This window comes from Phacochoerus africanus, chromosome 2 (genome assembly GCF_016906955.1).
Source record: "Phacochoerus africanus isolate WHEZ1 chromosome 2, ROS_Pafr_v1, whole genome shotgun sequence".
NCBI classification, from domain to species: domain Eukaryota; kingdom Metazoa; phylum Chordata; class Mammalia; order Artiodactyla; family Suidae; genus Phacochoerus; species Phacochoerus africanus.
The window spans coordinates 208,279,048-208,296,945 of record NC_062545.1 but is presented as its reverse complement, the minus strand read 5'-3'; the positions used below and the strand labels follow the sequence as shown (position 1 = coordinate 208,296,945).

The 17,898-nt window shown below is 42.2% G+C and overlaps 1 protein-coding gene across 8 annotated transcripts in view; it reads right to left on the bottom strand.

The window, feature by feature from the left end:
• BNC2 (basonuclin 2) overlaps positions 1-17,898 on the bottom strand; it is a 454,742-nt gene that overhangs the window by 118,214 nt on the left and 318,630 nt on the right. For all 8 annotated transcript variants that reach the window (XM_047767608.1, XM_047767609.1, XM_047767610.1 and 5 more), the window contains one exon: positions 17,446-17,681. In XM_047767608.1, coding sequence (XP_047623564.1) covers positions 17,446-17,681 — 236 coding nt within the window. The remainder of the gene's footprint in view (positions 1-17,445; positions 17,682-17,898) is intronic.

The following is a 17,898-nucleotide window of genomic DNA, read 5'->3' as shown; positions in this document are numbered from 1 at the left end:
AAGCCAAATTTTGGGGTTTGTTCTAAACTAAATTTTTATTTAACAAAAACAGTTTTTAATCTGTTTATATTACCTGTCAGTTTTACACACTGGCCTGCATGTTCCTTAAGGTTAGTTCAGCTTAACAGGGGGAGCGCCCTCTATTTACTATATTATTTTTATCAAAACTAAATACCTGAAGTATGGCACATAACATATTAGCATCTACCAATCTCACTAAATTCTATACTACTCACAAACACCAACTACAAAGTCAACATTACATGGCATCTTGCAGAGTTCATTCTAAGCAGAAAAATACTCCTGAAACATGCTTAGAAATTCTAGGGAGTTGCCTTCGTGGCTCAGCAGTTCACGAACCCAACTAGGATACATGAGGATGTAGGTTCAATCCCTGGCCTTGCGCAATGGGTTGGGGATCTGGCATTGCTGTGAGCTGTGGTGTAGGTCACAGAGGTGGCTCAGATCCACCGTTGCTGTAGCTGTGGTGTAGGCTGGCAGCTGTAGCTCCGATTTGAGCCCCAGCTTGAGAAGTTCCATATGCCGTGCATACAGCCCTAAAAGGCAAGAAAAAAAAAGAAAGAAATTCTAGACTTAACATAATTACTTAGGTTTTCAACTACATACTCCAGATAAGGGAGATGAATCTACCATTCATATGCTTATTCTGTAGGAAAATATGCTTTAATTCTGTAAATGTCACGATATGCGCTAAAAGCACTATCTTTTTGATGTATTCTATGAAAGTCTGATATTATTTAACATGCAAGTACATTCGGTTTCCTTCCATCCCACTGAGAACACTGTACAACTATTATTTGCAAAACTTTTTAAAGTGCTCTTATATTTAACATCTGCCTAGTACTCTTTCACAAGTATTGCTGTAAATGAGTGAGTAACAACAAAAGTACCATGATCTTCCAAGCCCTCCTGAGCCTTCAGATAATACTTACTAAGTGAAACCGATTATAAGATAAACATCCCCCAAAAAATGAGGAGTTTCCTGGTGGTGCAGCAGGTTAAGAATCCAGCATTGTTACTGCTGTGGCTCCGGTTTGATCCCTGGCCATGAGCACAGCCAAATACAAAACAAAAACACCTTCTATTGTCATCGCATAACACTGGCTTTTATATTCTATCATCCTGACTTTCTATTCATATAAAATAACATATGACAGGGAAGGTACACTTATCATTCACAAAGAAAGCCAATCCAATGTTTTTAACAAAAGCCAAACCTTGACTAAAATAAATGGCAACCAGACTCAAAGCAAGACCTCTTTGACCTGTGGTATAGGCAAATCTAAGAAATTTGTGAAATTTAAGCTATCAGACACTTCTCAGTTCTGGGAAAACACGAGTTATACCCAGGATGCTGGTTGGGCCTTCAAAGCAATCTGCTCAAGTGAATAAATCATACATGAAAATCCTATACTATAGCATTCTTTTATAAAGTTCCTTTTTTCAGAAGTATTCCCCTTCCAAGGGTGTGCCCCTTTCAGGTCTCAGATACTTTTCCATATGGGAAACATAACACAGTAAAGCTTCCTTCCATCTGGTGCCATGAAAAACATTTATGAAGAAGTTTTACTGAACATCTTTGATAATCTCGATACTCCAGATATCTCTTTGTCAAAGTTATCCTAAAATGCAAACCATGGAAATCATAATTTATAGTAACAGCCTGGATCCAGGTGTAAGGTGGAATAGAGAGAAAAGAAGGGACTAAGCAGATGGTGTGGTCAGATGGCCCTCTTACTGTGTTACCAAATCTCAGACTACTTTCTGTAAGAACCTACTGGCACTAGACCATCACTCTCTTAATTATACACACACATACACACAAACATATGTGTGAATATATATAAAAACTTAGTCAAATAAGCAATCAGGTAAACTCAAGTTCTATGTACAAGTGAAGGAAACTAAAAAAGGGAATAGTGACTAATTTCAAATTTGATGATCTTAATTTTAATAGGCAATATAATTTAATATAAAACATCTACATTTTAATTGGCCCGATTACTCCCCAAGTGGTGTTGGCAATAGTAATTCCAGGGAGGTTTTGTTGTTCTGAGTGAGTAACTTGCTGGGTCGCCTTTGCAGAGTGGTCCTAATAGGGCTTAAAACGATCATCTTTGGATTCTCACTAAAAGAGAATTTTAAAGTAAGTTTTTATTAACTTGTCCAAACATTTGTGAGTTAGGCAATTGGAAGGAAGTGCATCTTTGCTGCTTAACTTCTGTGATCTAAGAGTGAGTTTTTCATGATAGAGAGCAAAATTTCATTCATTCAAACAAAACATTTTCAATTCAAAACATGAGGACTGGATTGAAAATTAATTTGGTTTAGTCAATCATTTAATTGCAGAGTTTGAATTAACCGTACAAGCAAGACAGCTAGGGAATATTTAAAATTTGATGTTGTTAACATGTTTTTATTTATTGATTTTTAAATGATTTTTACTTTTTCCATCATAGCTGGTTTACAGAGTTCTGTCAACTTTCTACTGTACAGCAAGGTGACCCAGTCACACATACATACATACATTCTTTTTCTCACATTATCCTCCATCATGAGTGACTAGATAGAGCAATATACAGATGGCCAACAAGCACATGAAAAAATGCTCAATATCTCTGATTATTAGAGAAATGCAAATCAAAACTACCATGAGATACCACCTCACACCAGTCAGAATGGCCATCATTAATAAATCCACAAATAACAAGTGCTGGAAGGGGTGTGGAGAAAAGGGAACCCTCCTGCACTGTTGGTGGGAATGTAAGCTGGTACAACCACTATGGAGAACAGTATGGAGATACCTTAGAAAACTATACATAGAACTACCATACGACCCAGCAATCCCACTCTTGGGCATATATCCGGACAAAACTTTCCTTGAAAAAGACACATGCAACTGCATGTTCATTGCAGCTCTATGCACAACAGCCAAGACATGGAAACAACCCAAATGTCCAAATGTCCATCAACAGATGACTAGATTAGGAAGATGTGGTATATATACACAATGGAATACTACTCAGCCATAAAAAGAACGAAATAATACCATTTTCAGCAACATGGATGGAACTAGAGACTCTCATCCTGAATGAAGTAAGTCAGAAAGAGAAAGACAAATACCATATGATATCACTCATATCAGGTATCTAATACACAGCACAAATGAACCTTTCCACAGAAAAGAAAATTATGGACTTGGAGAACAGACTTGTGGTTGCCTGGGGAGAGGGGGGAGGGAGTGGGATGGATTGGGAGCTTGGGGTTAACGAATGCAAACTATTGCTTTTGGAATGGAATAACAGTGAGATCCTGCTGTGCAGCACTGAGAACTATGTCTAGATACTTACAACGGAGCACAACAATGGGAGAAAAAATTATGTATACATTTATGTGTAACTGGGTTCCCATGCTATACAGTGAAAAAAAAATGTGTTGGGGGAGATAACAAGTAAAAAAAAGTCTTTAAAGCATTAACTTTTCTGGTAAGTTGGAGATCTGTCCAAAAAGCCCACTTACATGTAACTCATTATTACACTGATTACAGACTGTGCTTATATATTGATTAAAAAATGTACACTAGTGGCCTCTGCTTTCCTCTAGCTTAACTTGAGCCCCAATCTCTACTAAACTGGGAGCTGTAACAGAAGGTCATGGTGCCCTATCTTAGCAGCCATTCAAGTAAGTACATTTTCCTGAACCTTCAAAATAGAAAAACAAAATAAACAACGCAAAGGAAAATTGTCACCTAATGAAATGTTGAAAAAGAGATGGCGGATCAAATCTGAAACAAAGACTACATACTAAGTAAAGAGAACACATTAAATTACACATTTTAAGTTAGCAATAATACTGCTTAATTAATTTCCATTCTCCACCTTTAAAATGCCTATACATTTTCTGGATTTACTTCCCCAAAGTTTTAACTAGATGTCTCAATTCATTTTTCTTTATTAAAAATTAGCAGGCACAGTAAAAGAGACAATTTTACTTCTGCATCTGGCCCTCCCACCATACAACCATTTAACTTGTTTTTCTTTTCTAACTCAGAGACGATCCAGAGTAATAAAAAATTAATCTAAAATTCTCATACTTACAGAAAAGATTTATAGGAGAACATTTTGCATATAAAATTTTTTCTTCAGGAAAATACTAGGATTTTACACAAGGAGAAATTCATGACTGGAGAAAGATTTCTGTTTAAATATTAAAAATAAGAAAAATCATTATTTAAATTCTTTATGCTTCAGACTTTTTACTAATCCAGGTGACCTACTCATTAAGTCAAAATGCTCATGTTTTCTCACACCACATATGAAAACACGCATATTATGGTCAGGTATGTGAGTATCCTGGTCTCTGTAAAATTAAAACAGGGGGACGAATCTGTTCCTCCAAAACACGAAGAACTATCAAAAACTTTGATTTAAAGTAAATCTTATATTTCTCAAAGTCTTAAAATGATTTTTACAGACGGATTTTCATAAGCCTTATTGTACAAGGTGGTCTATATCAGACATAAGCATAATTGACTACAAAAATGCATAAGCAAAGGAAGCTGATGACCTTGCTCAATTAAAGTGTGAAACTTCAGTCTCTTAAATTCCACATGTATGATTTTAAAGGAGGCTTCAGTGAGTCACTCTCTTGACAAAAGCATTCAGAGTGCAGAGAAAGCTACAAAGGCTTTAATGACATTTACCCCCCCTAATAAGAGCTGTTCACACTTCGTGGTTTTTCCTTGTTATTGCTCAGGACAGACACTAACACCTCATTGAAAGATCAGTGCTGCAAGGGAAAAAAGGCCCCTAGAGACACCTCAGACTTGAGGAAAAGCACTAAATCAGGTGATGCTACAGAGATGACATGTTTGATTCTCAGGGGTTCTTACTCACCCTATGGCCATGGATTTGAGGCAGTTAACACACAGCCAATCAAAACCTCCCCCTTTCTAGAACACAGGGCCATCCTCTTCCACAGCAGGCACAGGGAAGGCCAGGGGGACAAGAAATAAACTCTTTTCAGGTGCCCTAGGTCTGGCAGGATCCAAATGTCTTGTCCTGTTCTCAGTGAATCTCCATCGATGTATGGCTGAATGAATAAAACACTGACCTTTTCACCTAAGAGACCACAATTTGAATCCAACATAAAGTCACTGGAGGATCAATGGACAGAGGCACTCATATTTTAAAGCAATAAAGCACTGCAAAAAGGAAAAGGGAAGAAAAAAAAAAAAAAAGGAGTTTTTCTGCCGTGGTTTTGGCCACAGATTCAACCCGGTTTCCCTGGCTCAGCTATTATGAATTGGATCTCTGATTCAGAATTGAAAAGCTCCCAGCGCTGCCCCTATGGATCTCAAAGTCTGGCACGAGCCCATGGCTACTGCAAGCAGACATTCCCTCACATGTCAATACGGGGAAAAGCGGGCCCTGCCGGTGATGGAAGGATGGCTGACTCAATGGAATATACTCAGCGTGAACTCTCATTCTGGCAGAGAAGACAGGACACAGAGACCAGGAGCTCTTAATTACTCTTTCAAGGGGGATTTAAGTGTGTGGTGTTGTTAATTTAAAATTTCTCAACCTTCGTGCATACTTTAAAAAGAAGCCAATGAACGAACCAGTTTCAGGTACATCCCCAGCTACCTGATTCCGTCTCTTATCAACACACTGTAAAATAAACAGGCTTAATGTTAGCGGGTACTCCAGAGGCAAAAACCTAAGGGATAGAGACTCTATGGTTTAACTGTCAATTTCTCTGAAGTCTGGCCTAGCCTGACCATAAGCCAATATTTTCAGTGGTCTGTGTTCCAAACATTCTCCTATTTATTCCACTAAGGAATGGGGGGGGGGGTGGCGGGAGGGGGGGAGCCTGTTGTGCACAGTATTCCTTTAGAATTGTATCCCAGAGAGGATGCAGTGTGCACCCGTCTTTGAATTACCACATTTACTCGACTGCTATTTTTAAAATCCAAGAAGAAAAAAAAAAATCCACAGCAGGAAAAACATTAAAAATAGAAAATACAGTAACCACATTACTCATACTAACTAGAAAGCTGCCTCTGACACTATTATTATGGCTTTGTTAAAGAGAGAAAATTACATGAGAACAAGGAAACTTCTTACAGAGAGGACCTTACGTTCTCAGAGTCTCTCAAAATGCTTTTCGGAGAGCCACAGGTGAAAAACACACAGGAAACTGCCGGTGAGCTCTGGACAGTGAATGCACCAACCAACACCTCCTCTTAATTTGGCGTCTTATGTATCATGGTCTACTGTAGCTCTGCAAGGCATTGCACTGTTGAAACGCAAACCTACCACTGTCCCACGTACCTTCCAAGTCCCTTATCCCAAATCTACTTGGAGAGAAGGAAAGGGAAAGAGAGGGGGAGAGGGAGAGGAAAGGAGAAAGAAAGAAAGAGACCAGACAGAGGGAGGACTCAACAGGTCACTCAGTTGCCACCAACAACTGAAAACACTTCTAGATAGCAACAGGACCTAAATGATGAGTTTCTAAACAATCATTCATGAAGTCACTAGCTAGTGATCGGCCTTTTTAGATTTCAGGGTTATTAGCAACGAAGATCAGCTCTGCAAACCAAAATAATCACTAGTCACTGCCCTTAGAAACAGATGGTGGTATAAACATCAGGGGAATGAAGAGCTTCCGATCAACAGGTCCAGGCCTGGCCTAACCACACTCACCAACACCTCAGCTCGAGGCTGCTCACCAAACTCTCTCTCACAGACTTTCATAATTCTTCCCAACATAGCATTCTTCCTGTATGGAAAAAAATTCCATCCTTTCTGCTATGTAACAATATCGCTCTTCTTTCTGAACTATCTCCTCTTTCAACAGGTCTTCCTCGAGTAATGCAATTTGGCAGTGGTCACTTTAATTTTACTAGCAAATGCGCTGGCCCCCGTTCTATTTTCCAAATGCTGCTTGCATTACTTCCAGAGCTATCGTACATGAATCAAATTAGTGTATCTTTATTTATGTTTGTCCCATCTGTATGGATTTAGCAAAAGCTTCCAGAAAGCTGTAGAGATCTTCATCTCACTTTCTACTTTTCACAGCCCTTTGTGATTCCACATACAAGTATTTGAAATGTAGGTCACTCCAAAGAAAACAGATGGTAGCCTAGAGCAGAGTCTTGGGAGCCTCCCCATGATTCTTCGCTGTGGTCCTAACAGAGCTCAGGTCCTGTGCAAGCCCTCTCACCTCTCATTCTCTACCTGCCCCTTCTGTCAAACCGGGGGCGGGGTGGGGGGGCGGCAACGACACATCAGAGAAGGACACAGCAGCTCAAAGAACATAAATGGACCCACAGAAGCATCACAAAGCTTTGTTGTTCGAGGAACCGAGGGTTGTGGTGGGTGGGGAACTGGGAAAGCACTTTGCTTAAGGAATTAACATATACTAAGCACTACTCTCAGTTTAACAAATTACTTCTCCTTTATCCTCAAAACTCCATTATGAAGGTCTCATCAGGAGAATGAGGCTCAAAGAAATTATGAACTTTTTGCAAGGGTGGAGAGCTAACTGATGGTAGAAATGAGGTCTACACCCGGGCTCTACTTTCCGCTTTAGATTCAACAAGAAGCATGTTAAGACTGTACTTCCGGAGCCCATACGGTTTATTGGGGGCCATCATAGAGGATGTCCACTGCAGGTAAATCTGAACTGGTTTTTATCAAATGGCAAATGGGCAATAAGCTGTGGGCTCATTTACTTCCCAGGAATAAAAAAAACCTCCCTCCATCTTTCAGACACAAATCCTATTCCAGTAGTCAGTGCTTTCCATCCCAGAATGTGATGAGCTATCTATTTCTACTCTGCAAGGTAAAGGGAGGAATATTTTTATTTTAACTCTGAGTATAAGACATCAAGTTTACATCCTCAGATATAGGGTGTTTATTTTCATTCCTGTTCAAACAATTAGAGCTCTGGCAAAGGAGTCAAAAAGAAATCCCTGTATTCTTTTCCCAGCTCTGATCCTGCCTGAGGCCTTCAGCCACAGTAACTTTAAAATCAGGGATAACAGTCTCTGAGATGCTCTCTCTAGTATGGAGGTTAGGAGGATTGCTGGGATAATGTCCTTAGAAGAGTCCAAGCACTCTCCAAACAGACATTGTAAATACAGTACACAGTCTCTGCAAAGACAGTTGTGGGGGGATCCTGACCATTCATACCTGTGCTACTTCTCTTCTGAAAGAGGCTCACACATTGCAGACATGATGCAAAGACCCCTTCCATCATGGTGGTAATAACACAATCTGTAGCTGGAGTCACATAAGTCCTCCCCATGCCAGTGCTACGGGCCACGTGTACCTTCCTACTGTAATGATCACAACTGCTGTGATTTGTTCATAGATGCTTCATCCACTGGAGTGAAGGCTGCCTGAGAGGTCTCCTTTTGCATACTTGGCAATTAACCAATAAAACTGGCTATTTTAAGGACTACTAAATGAATTTATACCTGGATCCGTCTTTCTGCTTCATAAACTTCCTCAAAATCTGTGAGGACAGGTTAACAGCCATAAAAAGGGTTGCTTATTTTAAATAATTTTTTTGGTCTGTTTAGGGCCGCACCCACGGTATATGGAGGTTCTCAGGGTAGGGGTCCAATCGGAGCTGTAGCTAATGGCCTATGCCACAGCCACAGCCACACCAGATCCAAGCTGCATCTGTAACCTACACCAGAGATCATGGCAATGCCGGATCCTTAACCAACTGAGCGAGGCCAGGGATCAAACCTGCAACCTCATCGTTCCTAGTTGGATTCGTTTCCATTGCGCCATGAGGGGAACACCTATTTTAAATAAATTTTACTTTAGGAAGCGGGGTGAGAGATACTCTGTTTAAATAAATTCACCATTCATTCTGCTCCAGGAGCTTGGAAGGGTATTGGAAAAGCTGATGAAATAGGGAGATGCAAGGGAAATAAAATGATAGTCATAGATGGACTAAGTCACTATTTTTTAAAAAGCACACATTCGTACTCACACATACATAGCAATGGTTAATATTAACAGGAGTGCTACAGGCTACTTACAGCATAAGGATTTAATAAACAGCATTTCATTAACCTTAATAGATGAAGAAACTTAGGTTCATATATGTGAAATGATCTGTCTTAGGTAACAGAACTATCAAAAAGTAGAATGGGAGTTCTCGTCATGGCGCAGCGGAAATGAATCCAACTAGGAACCATGAGGTTGCAGGTTCAATCCCTGGCCTTGCTCAGTGGGTTGAGGATCGGGCATTGCTGTGAGCTGCAGTGTAAGTCGAATACGCAGCTTGGATCTGGCGGGGCTGTGGCTGTGGTGTAGGCTGGCGGCTGTAGCTCCGATTCGATCCTGAGCCTGGGAACATCCATGTGTCGCAGGTGCGACCCTAAAAAACAACAAAAAAAAAGTAAAACCAAGATTCATACCCACGTTTGTTCCAAAGTCCAAAATCTTTGTCACTACACTCTACTTCCTCTTCTTTGTAATCAAGCACATACTGTGTACACATGTATATGTAGGTCTGCGTGTATGTATGTATATGCATAATTATGTGTGTATTATGTATTTACAGTTGAATACATAATATCACCTGACTGGTCACCTGACTGGTTGGGAAGACACTTTGTTCTAAGAGACGTGGTAAAATATAAAATATCTAGGACCTAAGGCTGCTTTAGACACAAGGTTCTAAAATGGCCAAGGTGGCAACAGTCAAGGAGCAGCCTAGTCTGCTGCTGATCATCTTTTTCGTCACCACCTTAACAGTGCACATTTACTGGAGACTTAGCAAGCGGCACCACTAATGCTTTATGTGCAACATTGTATCTTTTCTTCACAATAAACCCAGGAAGTGGTCACTATCCCCCCTTTACAGATGAGGGAGCCCAGTCTTGGGGAGACAAAGACATGGGTCTATTTTCATACATCGAGTACAGACTGGAGCCAGGATTGAAATCCGTGTACCTGCCTTAACTACACTACTCTGCTGCTGCCCTAAGCTTTCCTGGCCCAGCTGATGAAAAAGAAGACAGAAGGCTGGCTGTTCTACCCCACATGAGGTGGAAATGGCCTCCGTGGTTCAGAGGCACAGCTGGGAGTGACTGCTCAGCAGGATGAGTGTCCTAGCTCCCCTGTCACCTGACGCTAATTAGATGTAACCTCTCACGAGTGCCACAGAGAGAAGTGACCCACTCTACTTTCAGGCCTGGTCCTTGAAACCTCCCACACCGACCCTCCACCCACCCTCTCTCGGGGCTGCTACGGAGATGAGGAAGCTGAGGCCAGGGAGCAGGGCAGAGCCATAAAACGGCAGAGGCCCTAAATTACTGCTCCTCAAATCACCTCCGGGAGGAAAGTGTTCACCAAGCAGGAATGCTGGCTGGCCCTGCAGCGCAGGAGAAACAAACTCCTATTGTGTTAGGCCACTAGGAGCTCAGGGTTTACTTAAGAATACAACTAGCCTGTATCCTACTGGTATTAACTAATGGTGAAAATGTACTTCCTATCTTTGCCTAAGCATGTGACATCTGCAGAGAGACATGTTCAGCCTCTGACACTGCCCGGCCATCACTGGTCAGAGAGAGCTTTATGCAAAGATAGATGTAAGTGATAAGGACCGACGTGAGTTGGGGTTTATTACATGCTTTCCTCCATATTATTTCTTCTTTTTGCCATTCAAAAGCAAGAGAGGTATAAAGCGTTATCTCAATTTTGGAGATGAAGAAGCTATGGCTACGAATGGCACATTTTTCCACATTCACATAAATAATCAGCAGCAGTCCTGAGACATCAGCCCAAGCTTTTTTTTTTGTTTGTTGTTGTTGTTGTTGTTGCTATTTCTTGGGCCACTCCCACGGCATATGGAGGTTCCCAGGCTAGGGGTTGAATCGGAGCTGTAGCCACCGGCCTACGCCCCAGCCACAGCAACGCGGGATCCGAGCCGCGTCTGCAACCTACACCACAGCTCACGGCAACGCCGGATCGTTAACCCACTGAGCAGGGGCAGGGACCGAACCCGAAACCTCATGGTTCCTAGTCGGATTCGTTAACCACTGCGCCACGACGGGAACTCCAGCCCAAGCTTCTTACTCAGCACCCAGGGCTGTCCTTTACTGTGCCAACCAACTTGATGCCCTTTTATGGACCCAGAGAAGAGCTACTTCACCTCTTCTCCACTCCCGGCACATGATAGTGGTGGAATCCGATTCACTAGATATAAAACCTTTGTTTTTCTTTAACACTCAATTACAAAAGGCATGTATCCCTGGAACGTCAGGTCAAAGACAAGCATTGACAATGAAGCATTATTAAGTATTAGAATCTAGAGGAAAAGTTTGAGTCATGAAAATCGGAGAACAAAGGGACCCCGAAACAAGGTAGCATATCAGGAAAGAGGCAAGAAAAGGAACAGAAGAGAGCAACCGATTTGACCTCATTTTGCCGCTGAATACGACAGAGTTCTTAATTTAGCCTGTCCATTTAGGATCTTTGTCTGTTCCCCAAACCACACCAGTTTAACGCTACAAGACTCTCACATACTACATTGTAGAAATAGCTTGGTAGTCTTAAAAAAGAAAACCAGAAAACTCTAAACACTACCCAGAAAGTCAAAGAGACCCAACCCAACCTGTAATCAGATTTAAAAATTTCCTCCCTCCTTCGAGTTCCCATTGTGGCTCAGCAGTAACGAACCCAACTAGTATCCATGAGGACATGGGTTTGATCCCTGGCCTCATTCAGTGGGTTACGGATCCAGTGTTGCCACGAGCTGTGGTGTAGGTTGCAGATGTGGCTCAGATCCCAAGTTGCTGTGGCTGTGATGTAGGCTGGCAGCTGTAGCTCCAATTCAACCCTTAGCCTAGGAATTTCCATACGGCATGGGTGAGGCCCTAAAAAGACAAAAAAAAAAAAAAAAAATTCCTCCCTCCAATATTTAGAAGGCAGGGTGCAGGGGGAGGCAGGTGACAGTGATGAATAAGAGAAAAGTGATTCCTATGCCCAGGAAGCTTAACATTCCCCCAACCGGCCAACTAATAGCTTCTATGACCACAGGAAAGTCACTTGACCTCTCTGAGCTTCAGCAAGGACAAATGTGAATTCACTGGCAGTATCTACAAGAGGATGGTATGGGAAAAAGGATGCAAAGAGCCAGCATATGTGAACTTGCTCTGCAGGGGGCTGTTTAAATCCAAGGTTTTGCTTACTATTGACATTTCTACCACATGGACACCAAAAAACACTAGCCAGGGGGTGTAGGAGCTTCTGCTTCTCTTTTACTGCCCTCAATGGCCAGTTGTTAACACAGTCCTTGGTCCCCAGGACACCTGAAGAAAGAAACACAAAGGGCCCTTGGACCACCTGAAGTCATTAGATACTCCATTAGTTTCATGATGAAACATCAAGTTATACCATGCCTCAGGTTTCTTTACCCATGCAACAAGTATTTAGAGTACCATGTCTTTGAGGAGTTCCCAAGTGAGGAGGTAGGAAAAAACATTTTTAACAGGTGACTTGATTTTTTTTTTTAATTTATTTTTTGGCCATGGTATGCGGAAGTTCATGGGCCAGTGATCAAACCCATGCCACAGCAGTGACAATGCTGGCTCCTTAACCCACTGAGTCAGCAGGGAACTCCTGATTGATTTTAAATTGGATTGGAGCTTCAGGGATACAGAACCCTGGGCCATATGAGAAAAGACCTCGTTGGTTAAGCTGGACAGAAAAGTTCCTGAAAAAGTGGGAATTGGGATGACACCTAAAGGACCCTGCACTGCCCATGTAGAGAGACAAGTAGGGAAATCCAGGCCTGAATATCTACACTTGCAAACACCCCAAGCTGAAGAGTTGAGTATCTTCAGGAATGGAAGACTTCTAATGAGCTTAAAAGGATAAGGATATGAAGCAGGAGAGACTGGGGAGCTTCCTACCTATTCTCACAAACCACTTACTCCAGGACTTCTCAGAACCTTTATGATGCTAATGTAACCCTGAAAAAAACCCGATGGGGGCTAAGAAAAGGATCCAGAGTGTAGACCCTCCCAAGGCTCAAGTTGAATCTCCTGAAGACAAATGCCCCCAGGACACTCTGGGAAGCTTTCTTCTAAATTGTCAGTTGTTCTATTAGTTCTGATTGTTTCAAGACACAGGTGATTTGAAATGTGCATCACTTCTCCTCTTCTCCTTCTCTGGCCAGGCCACTGACACCTCAGCTAATTATTCAGAGTATCTGATACGGCTCCCTGAGTTCTGGCAGGACTCCTTTGCAGAGGAAGAGATTTCCACAGATGCCCTGGCATATGAGTCCAGGCAAGTCAGTTACACATTCAGACTGCAAAGAGACTGTGAAAATTTGATTTTTAAATGATGAACTTCAACAAGGATAATCACCTATGTCCTTATATCCTAGGTCAAAGACGGAAAATGGAGAAAGAACAGGATACTGTTGTTTTTATTCCTTGTCAATAAATGTACTATGAGATAGAGACTTGAAATAAGAATTACTCTTCAGTGGTGGAAAAGAAAAATATCCTGTGTTCCCTTACAGTTTGCTTTTGGGGATCAAATTTCATACTTCCTCCTTGTTTTGTTTTGTCAGAAAGTGCCTAAAATTTACTTCACTTTTTCAGTATTTTCTGAATGAATGCTGTAATCACACAGGAAAATAGTGGGTTCTTTACCTTAAGATACCACCTGGAATCTTTAGTTACTCTAGTCCACTCCACGTTCTGCATTTTATGGTCAGCTGGCTAGCTTAGGAATCATGTAGATAATTGTTTAAGTGAAAAGCAATTTTTATGGAAACAGTATGTGATTCTCAAAAAACACTGCTAGTCTTTTAAATAAATCTGTGGCACCACTATCATCTCCCTATTTCTCTCTCTCTTTTTTTTTTTTTTTTTTGCTTCTTAGGGCCACACCCGCAGCATATGGAGGTTCTCAGGCTTGGGGTCCAATCAGACCTACAGCTACCGGCCTACAGCTCAGCCACAGCAACGCAGGATCTGAGTTGCATCTGCGAACTACACCACAGCTCACGGCAACGCCAGATCCTTAACCCACTGAGCGAAGCCAGGAACTGAACCCGCAACCTCATGGTTCCTAGTCAGATTCGTTTCTGCTGCACCATGATGGGAACTTCTCCCTTTCTCTTTTAATAACCTCATCATACATGCTTGCAAATAACAGTTTTGAATGGCCAGCTCCTCTTTCACCTCCACATCAGAAACTTCAAAATCAGATCCGACACTGCTATGCTTCCACATTCAAAACTACTTCTGGAACCCAAAGCAGCTGTGTGTATACATAAAGGATGTAGGTTTGGGTCCAGAGAGAGTTAAATTAATACCCTGGCTTCACCAGTTCAACTTACCGTACATCTTCATTTGCCCAATAACGCAATCTATAGCCAACCACTAACCAAGTCAATATGTGGTAAGACTAACAGTCACCCTAACTTGCCTTGATAATTATTCTCCTTTAACTGACATAATATTCAATATACCGTTGTTGAGAGCAATAATGCTAAAATTGATGCCTTGAGGGCTACAAGACAATTGAGTTTTAGCCAGATAAAATGACTTGCACACTAATGTGTGTTTCAGAGTTCTACGACCTTTGGATGCACATATTACAGTCTACCTGTACAAAAATGTCACATATAATTATATTCAGGTCATCTGTACATACCTTATCATTACTATACATAATTTTAAAAATATTGGCCAGTAGTCCAATAACATTGCTTTAGAGAAAAATGGTTTATTTCCATCATCTACCTCTTTTCCAAGCAAATGAGCATTTTCTCACTACATTAAGTGTTAATGGTATTGTGTCCTTCAACCTCTTGCTTTTTTCTACATCAAGAATTGTTTTCACAAGAAAGAACTAGATGATAAATGCTAAATAACAAAAAGCGTCATTTAAATAAAATCCATATGACATCAATCCTACCAATAAAACAAGACAGAAACTAAACCTAGTGTTGCTCTCATGTAAAAATCATCTATGATTTTCTCAAAATATCAATGGAGACTCAGTGGAAAAAGCAGATTATATTAGAGACTTCTTCAAACTCTCTGAAATTAATGAAAATTATTTATAATTTAAGTGTCACAAGAAATGACAGGAGTTTTTACATGCGGTATTTTAACCCGAATAGGAGACTATAAATATTAGTTCGTGGTTTTGCTGTATTTTCCTCTGAAATTTAATTTCTCTTTTAATTTTTTTATCTAAATCCTAGGCCCTCATACAAGGCTTGCCTTGGAGTTGTGCTGAAATGCTGAGAAAAAATGAACACCTAAATAATAATTTCAAATAAAATAAAGAACAGGCACGGTTTAAGGCAGAGAGTTAGGCTGGCTACACCAGCCCTATAGAACAAGCTGAAGGTTCTGCAGTTACTGCCATCACAAAGTTACAGGAAACTGGGTTGTTCTGGTGGCAAATAATCATAGTCATGCACATACCTGTATGTTTCAACAGAAAGAGACCATGCATGTGGTCCAGATATCTTAGGCAAAAGCAGGACACGTAGAACTGAAAACATCGTTGATGGCAGAACTAAACATCACAGTGGAGGCAGTAAAGATGGTACCGGATTGGGACATATTACTCTAAGTTTTGAATTAAGGACAGAGCGCTTAGCAAAGCCGAGAGTTCTATTAAAAAATCTGCAAAAGGGAGTTCTCTTCCTGTGCAGCAAGTTAAGGATCCAGCGTTGTCACTGCAGGGGCTTAGGGTTCAATCCCTAGCCTGGGAATTTTTTTGTGCGGCAGGTGCAGCCAAAAAAATTTTTCTAAATATGCAAAATGTGTGTTCTTTCCTGTAGCGTAAAATCTATCCCCAGTGGACATTAGCAATCATGTGTGGAAACACCTGTAGAAAGACAGCACTGTGTGCACCTCCAGGCTGGCATACGCAGCGATTGTGAAACTGATTCCATGCTTTGTGCTTCCTGGCCCCTTCTTCCTGGACCCTGTGCCCCCTCAGGCCCCCTGACCACCCAGGACTTAACTTTCCACTCTCCCCCACCGCAATGTCCCCATCCTGAGGCAAATGAGATAATGTTTGTGAAAGTCTTCTATAAACTGAAAACGTAATGCATAATTATTCCTATTATCAGCAGCATCTCATCATCTGAGGGCCAAATTTCCTGTGCCTTCCAAGCTGACATCTCACAAGAAATGATTCTAATTAAAGCAGTCCTGGGAGCAGAAAGGCAACCCTCCTCCCTTCTTTGTCTACTTCCACCCAGCATCCCTCGTCTTCTCGCCCACCCTGGCTAACACCTGGTGGTACCTCACAGGAGAATGATGGGAATGTGTGTCTGTTTATGGCAGGTTAAAGCAAGGGTGAGGCTTGAGGTCCCCCCATTCATCACATACCAAGCTGGCAGCCTTACACACAACACAGGGTGGTTCAGGGAATAAACAAAGCTGGCAGAGCCAAAACCAAATTTGGGGGTGGGGTGGGGAGGAGTCAGTTCTCCTGGTATTATTCTCTGTATGAAATTTCAAAACATCACTTCAGATTCTACCTTCTCCAACTGTGATCTCCTTTGGCAGGAGGGAGTATTCCTTCAATGTCCAGTGTAGTCTTTTTGGATCCTGGGGTCTCCCAACATGCTGTTTTCAACATTTACCCTTCAAGGGTCATAGGAAGACAGATGGCCATGAGAACACTTCAGAGGCGAAGTACACAATGCAAAACAACTTCAAACATACGGCAGAAAATGACGAAAAAGGCGAGGAGGCTAAGGGCCTCTGGAAAAGTCTCAAGACCCTGCCCAGACTGGAAGTGCCACTGACACAAGCAGGGACTCAAGCCAGAGGCATGGGTGCTGGAAGGCCACATTTATAATCGGGTGTGCGTGTTTTGGAATGGGAGGGTTTACTGGTCACAGAAGCAGGGAGTTGCTGAGATTACCATTCTTCCTTTGATTTGGATGAAGAAGCAATAAATGGTTAGGGTACAGAGACAACCAAGAGAACACCAAACCTACAAAGTAAGTGTGAGAATGAGCCCTACAAAACCCACAGTAAAATCTCAGATTTTTCACACACCCATCACCCACCTCTGAGCCTTCCCTTTTTTTAATGGTCAGAGGAAGCCAGAAGGCCCACATCCTAGGGAGCGGGAGCTGAATTCTCAAGAATGCAAACAAAGCAACCCTAGGCAACAGGCCATGCTTTCCTTGCTAAAGTTCACTGCTGCACCAGATGCCAGCCTGCTGGCACACAGCACCTTATTTCCAATTCCCTGACCAGCCTGGCAGAAGGACCATTTTCACCAGGAGAGAGTATGGGTACCTGGGCCCTCGAGGGGAGGGAAGGAGGGGTTAGCCAAGGGCTCCTACCCCAGCCCTCCTTGCACCTGGTCCCAGACATGGGCACTGATGCCCTCCCCCTACCTGAAGGATGTACCCCCGGACGTAGTCACGCAGTGTCCAGCCCAGGCCGTGTAGGATGTGCAGCACCTCCTCCTGCTTCAGGACACTGAAGAGACGGTCCAACAGGATCTTGAGCCGCACAGGCACCGCCTGCGTCCCGTAGAGCATCAGGCTGCTGATGTCGAACACCACGTTGGACTGCACGATCTCCACCTGGGTGGGGTGGTATAGGTGCTGCGTGCTGAGCTTGTCCAAGGCTGTGGGGTCCCATCAGACATCCAGAGGCGAGGAGGAGGGTCATAAAGAGAGAAAGGAAGAGGGCAGAAACGAGTTACTGGAAGTGATTGGGCTCCATTTCTACAGCTGGATCATCACCACAGATGTTTAAGCAGGACGGTGCAATGTAAATAGTGCTCTTCCCACCTCCTCCCTGATTTTTTTTTTTTTTTTTGATTCGGTGTGTTTATAAACTGC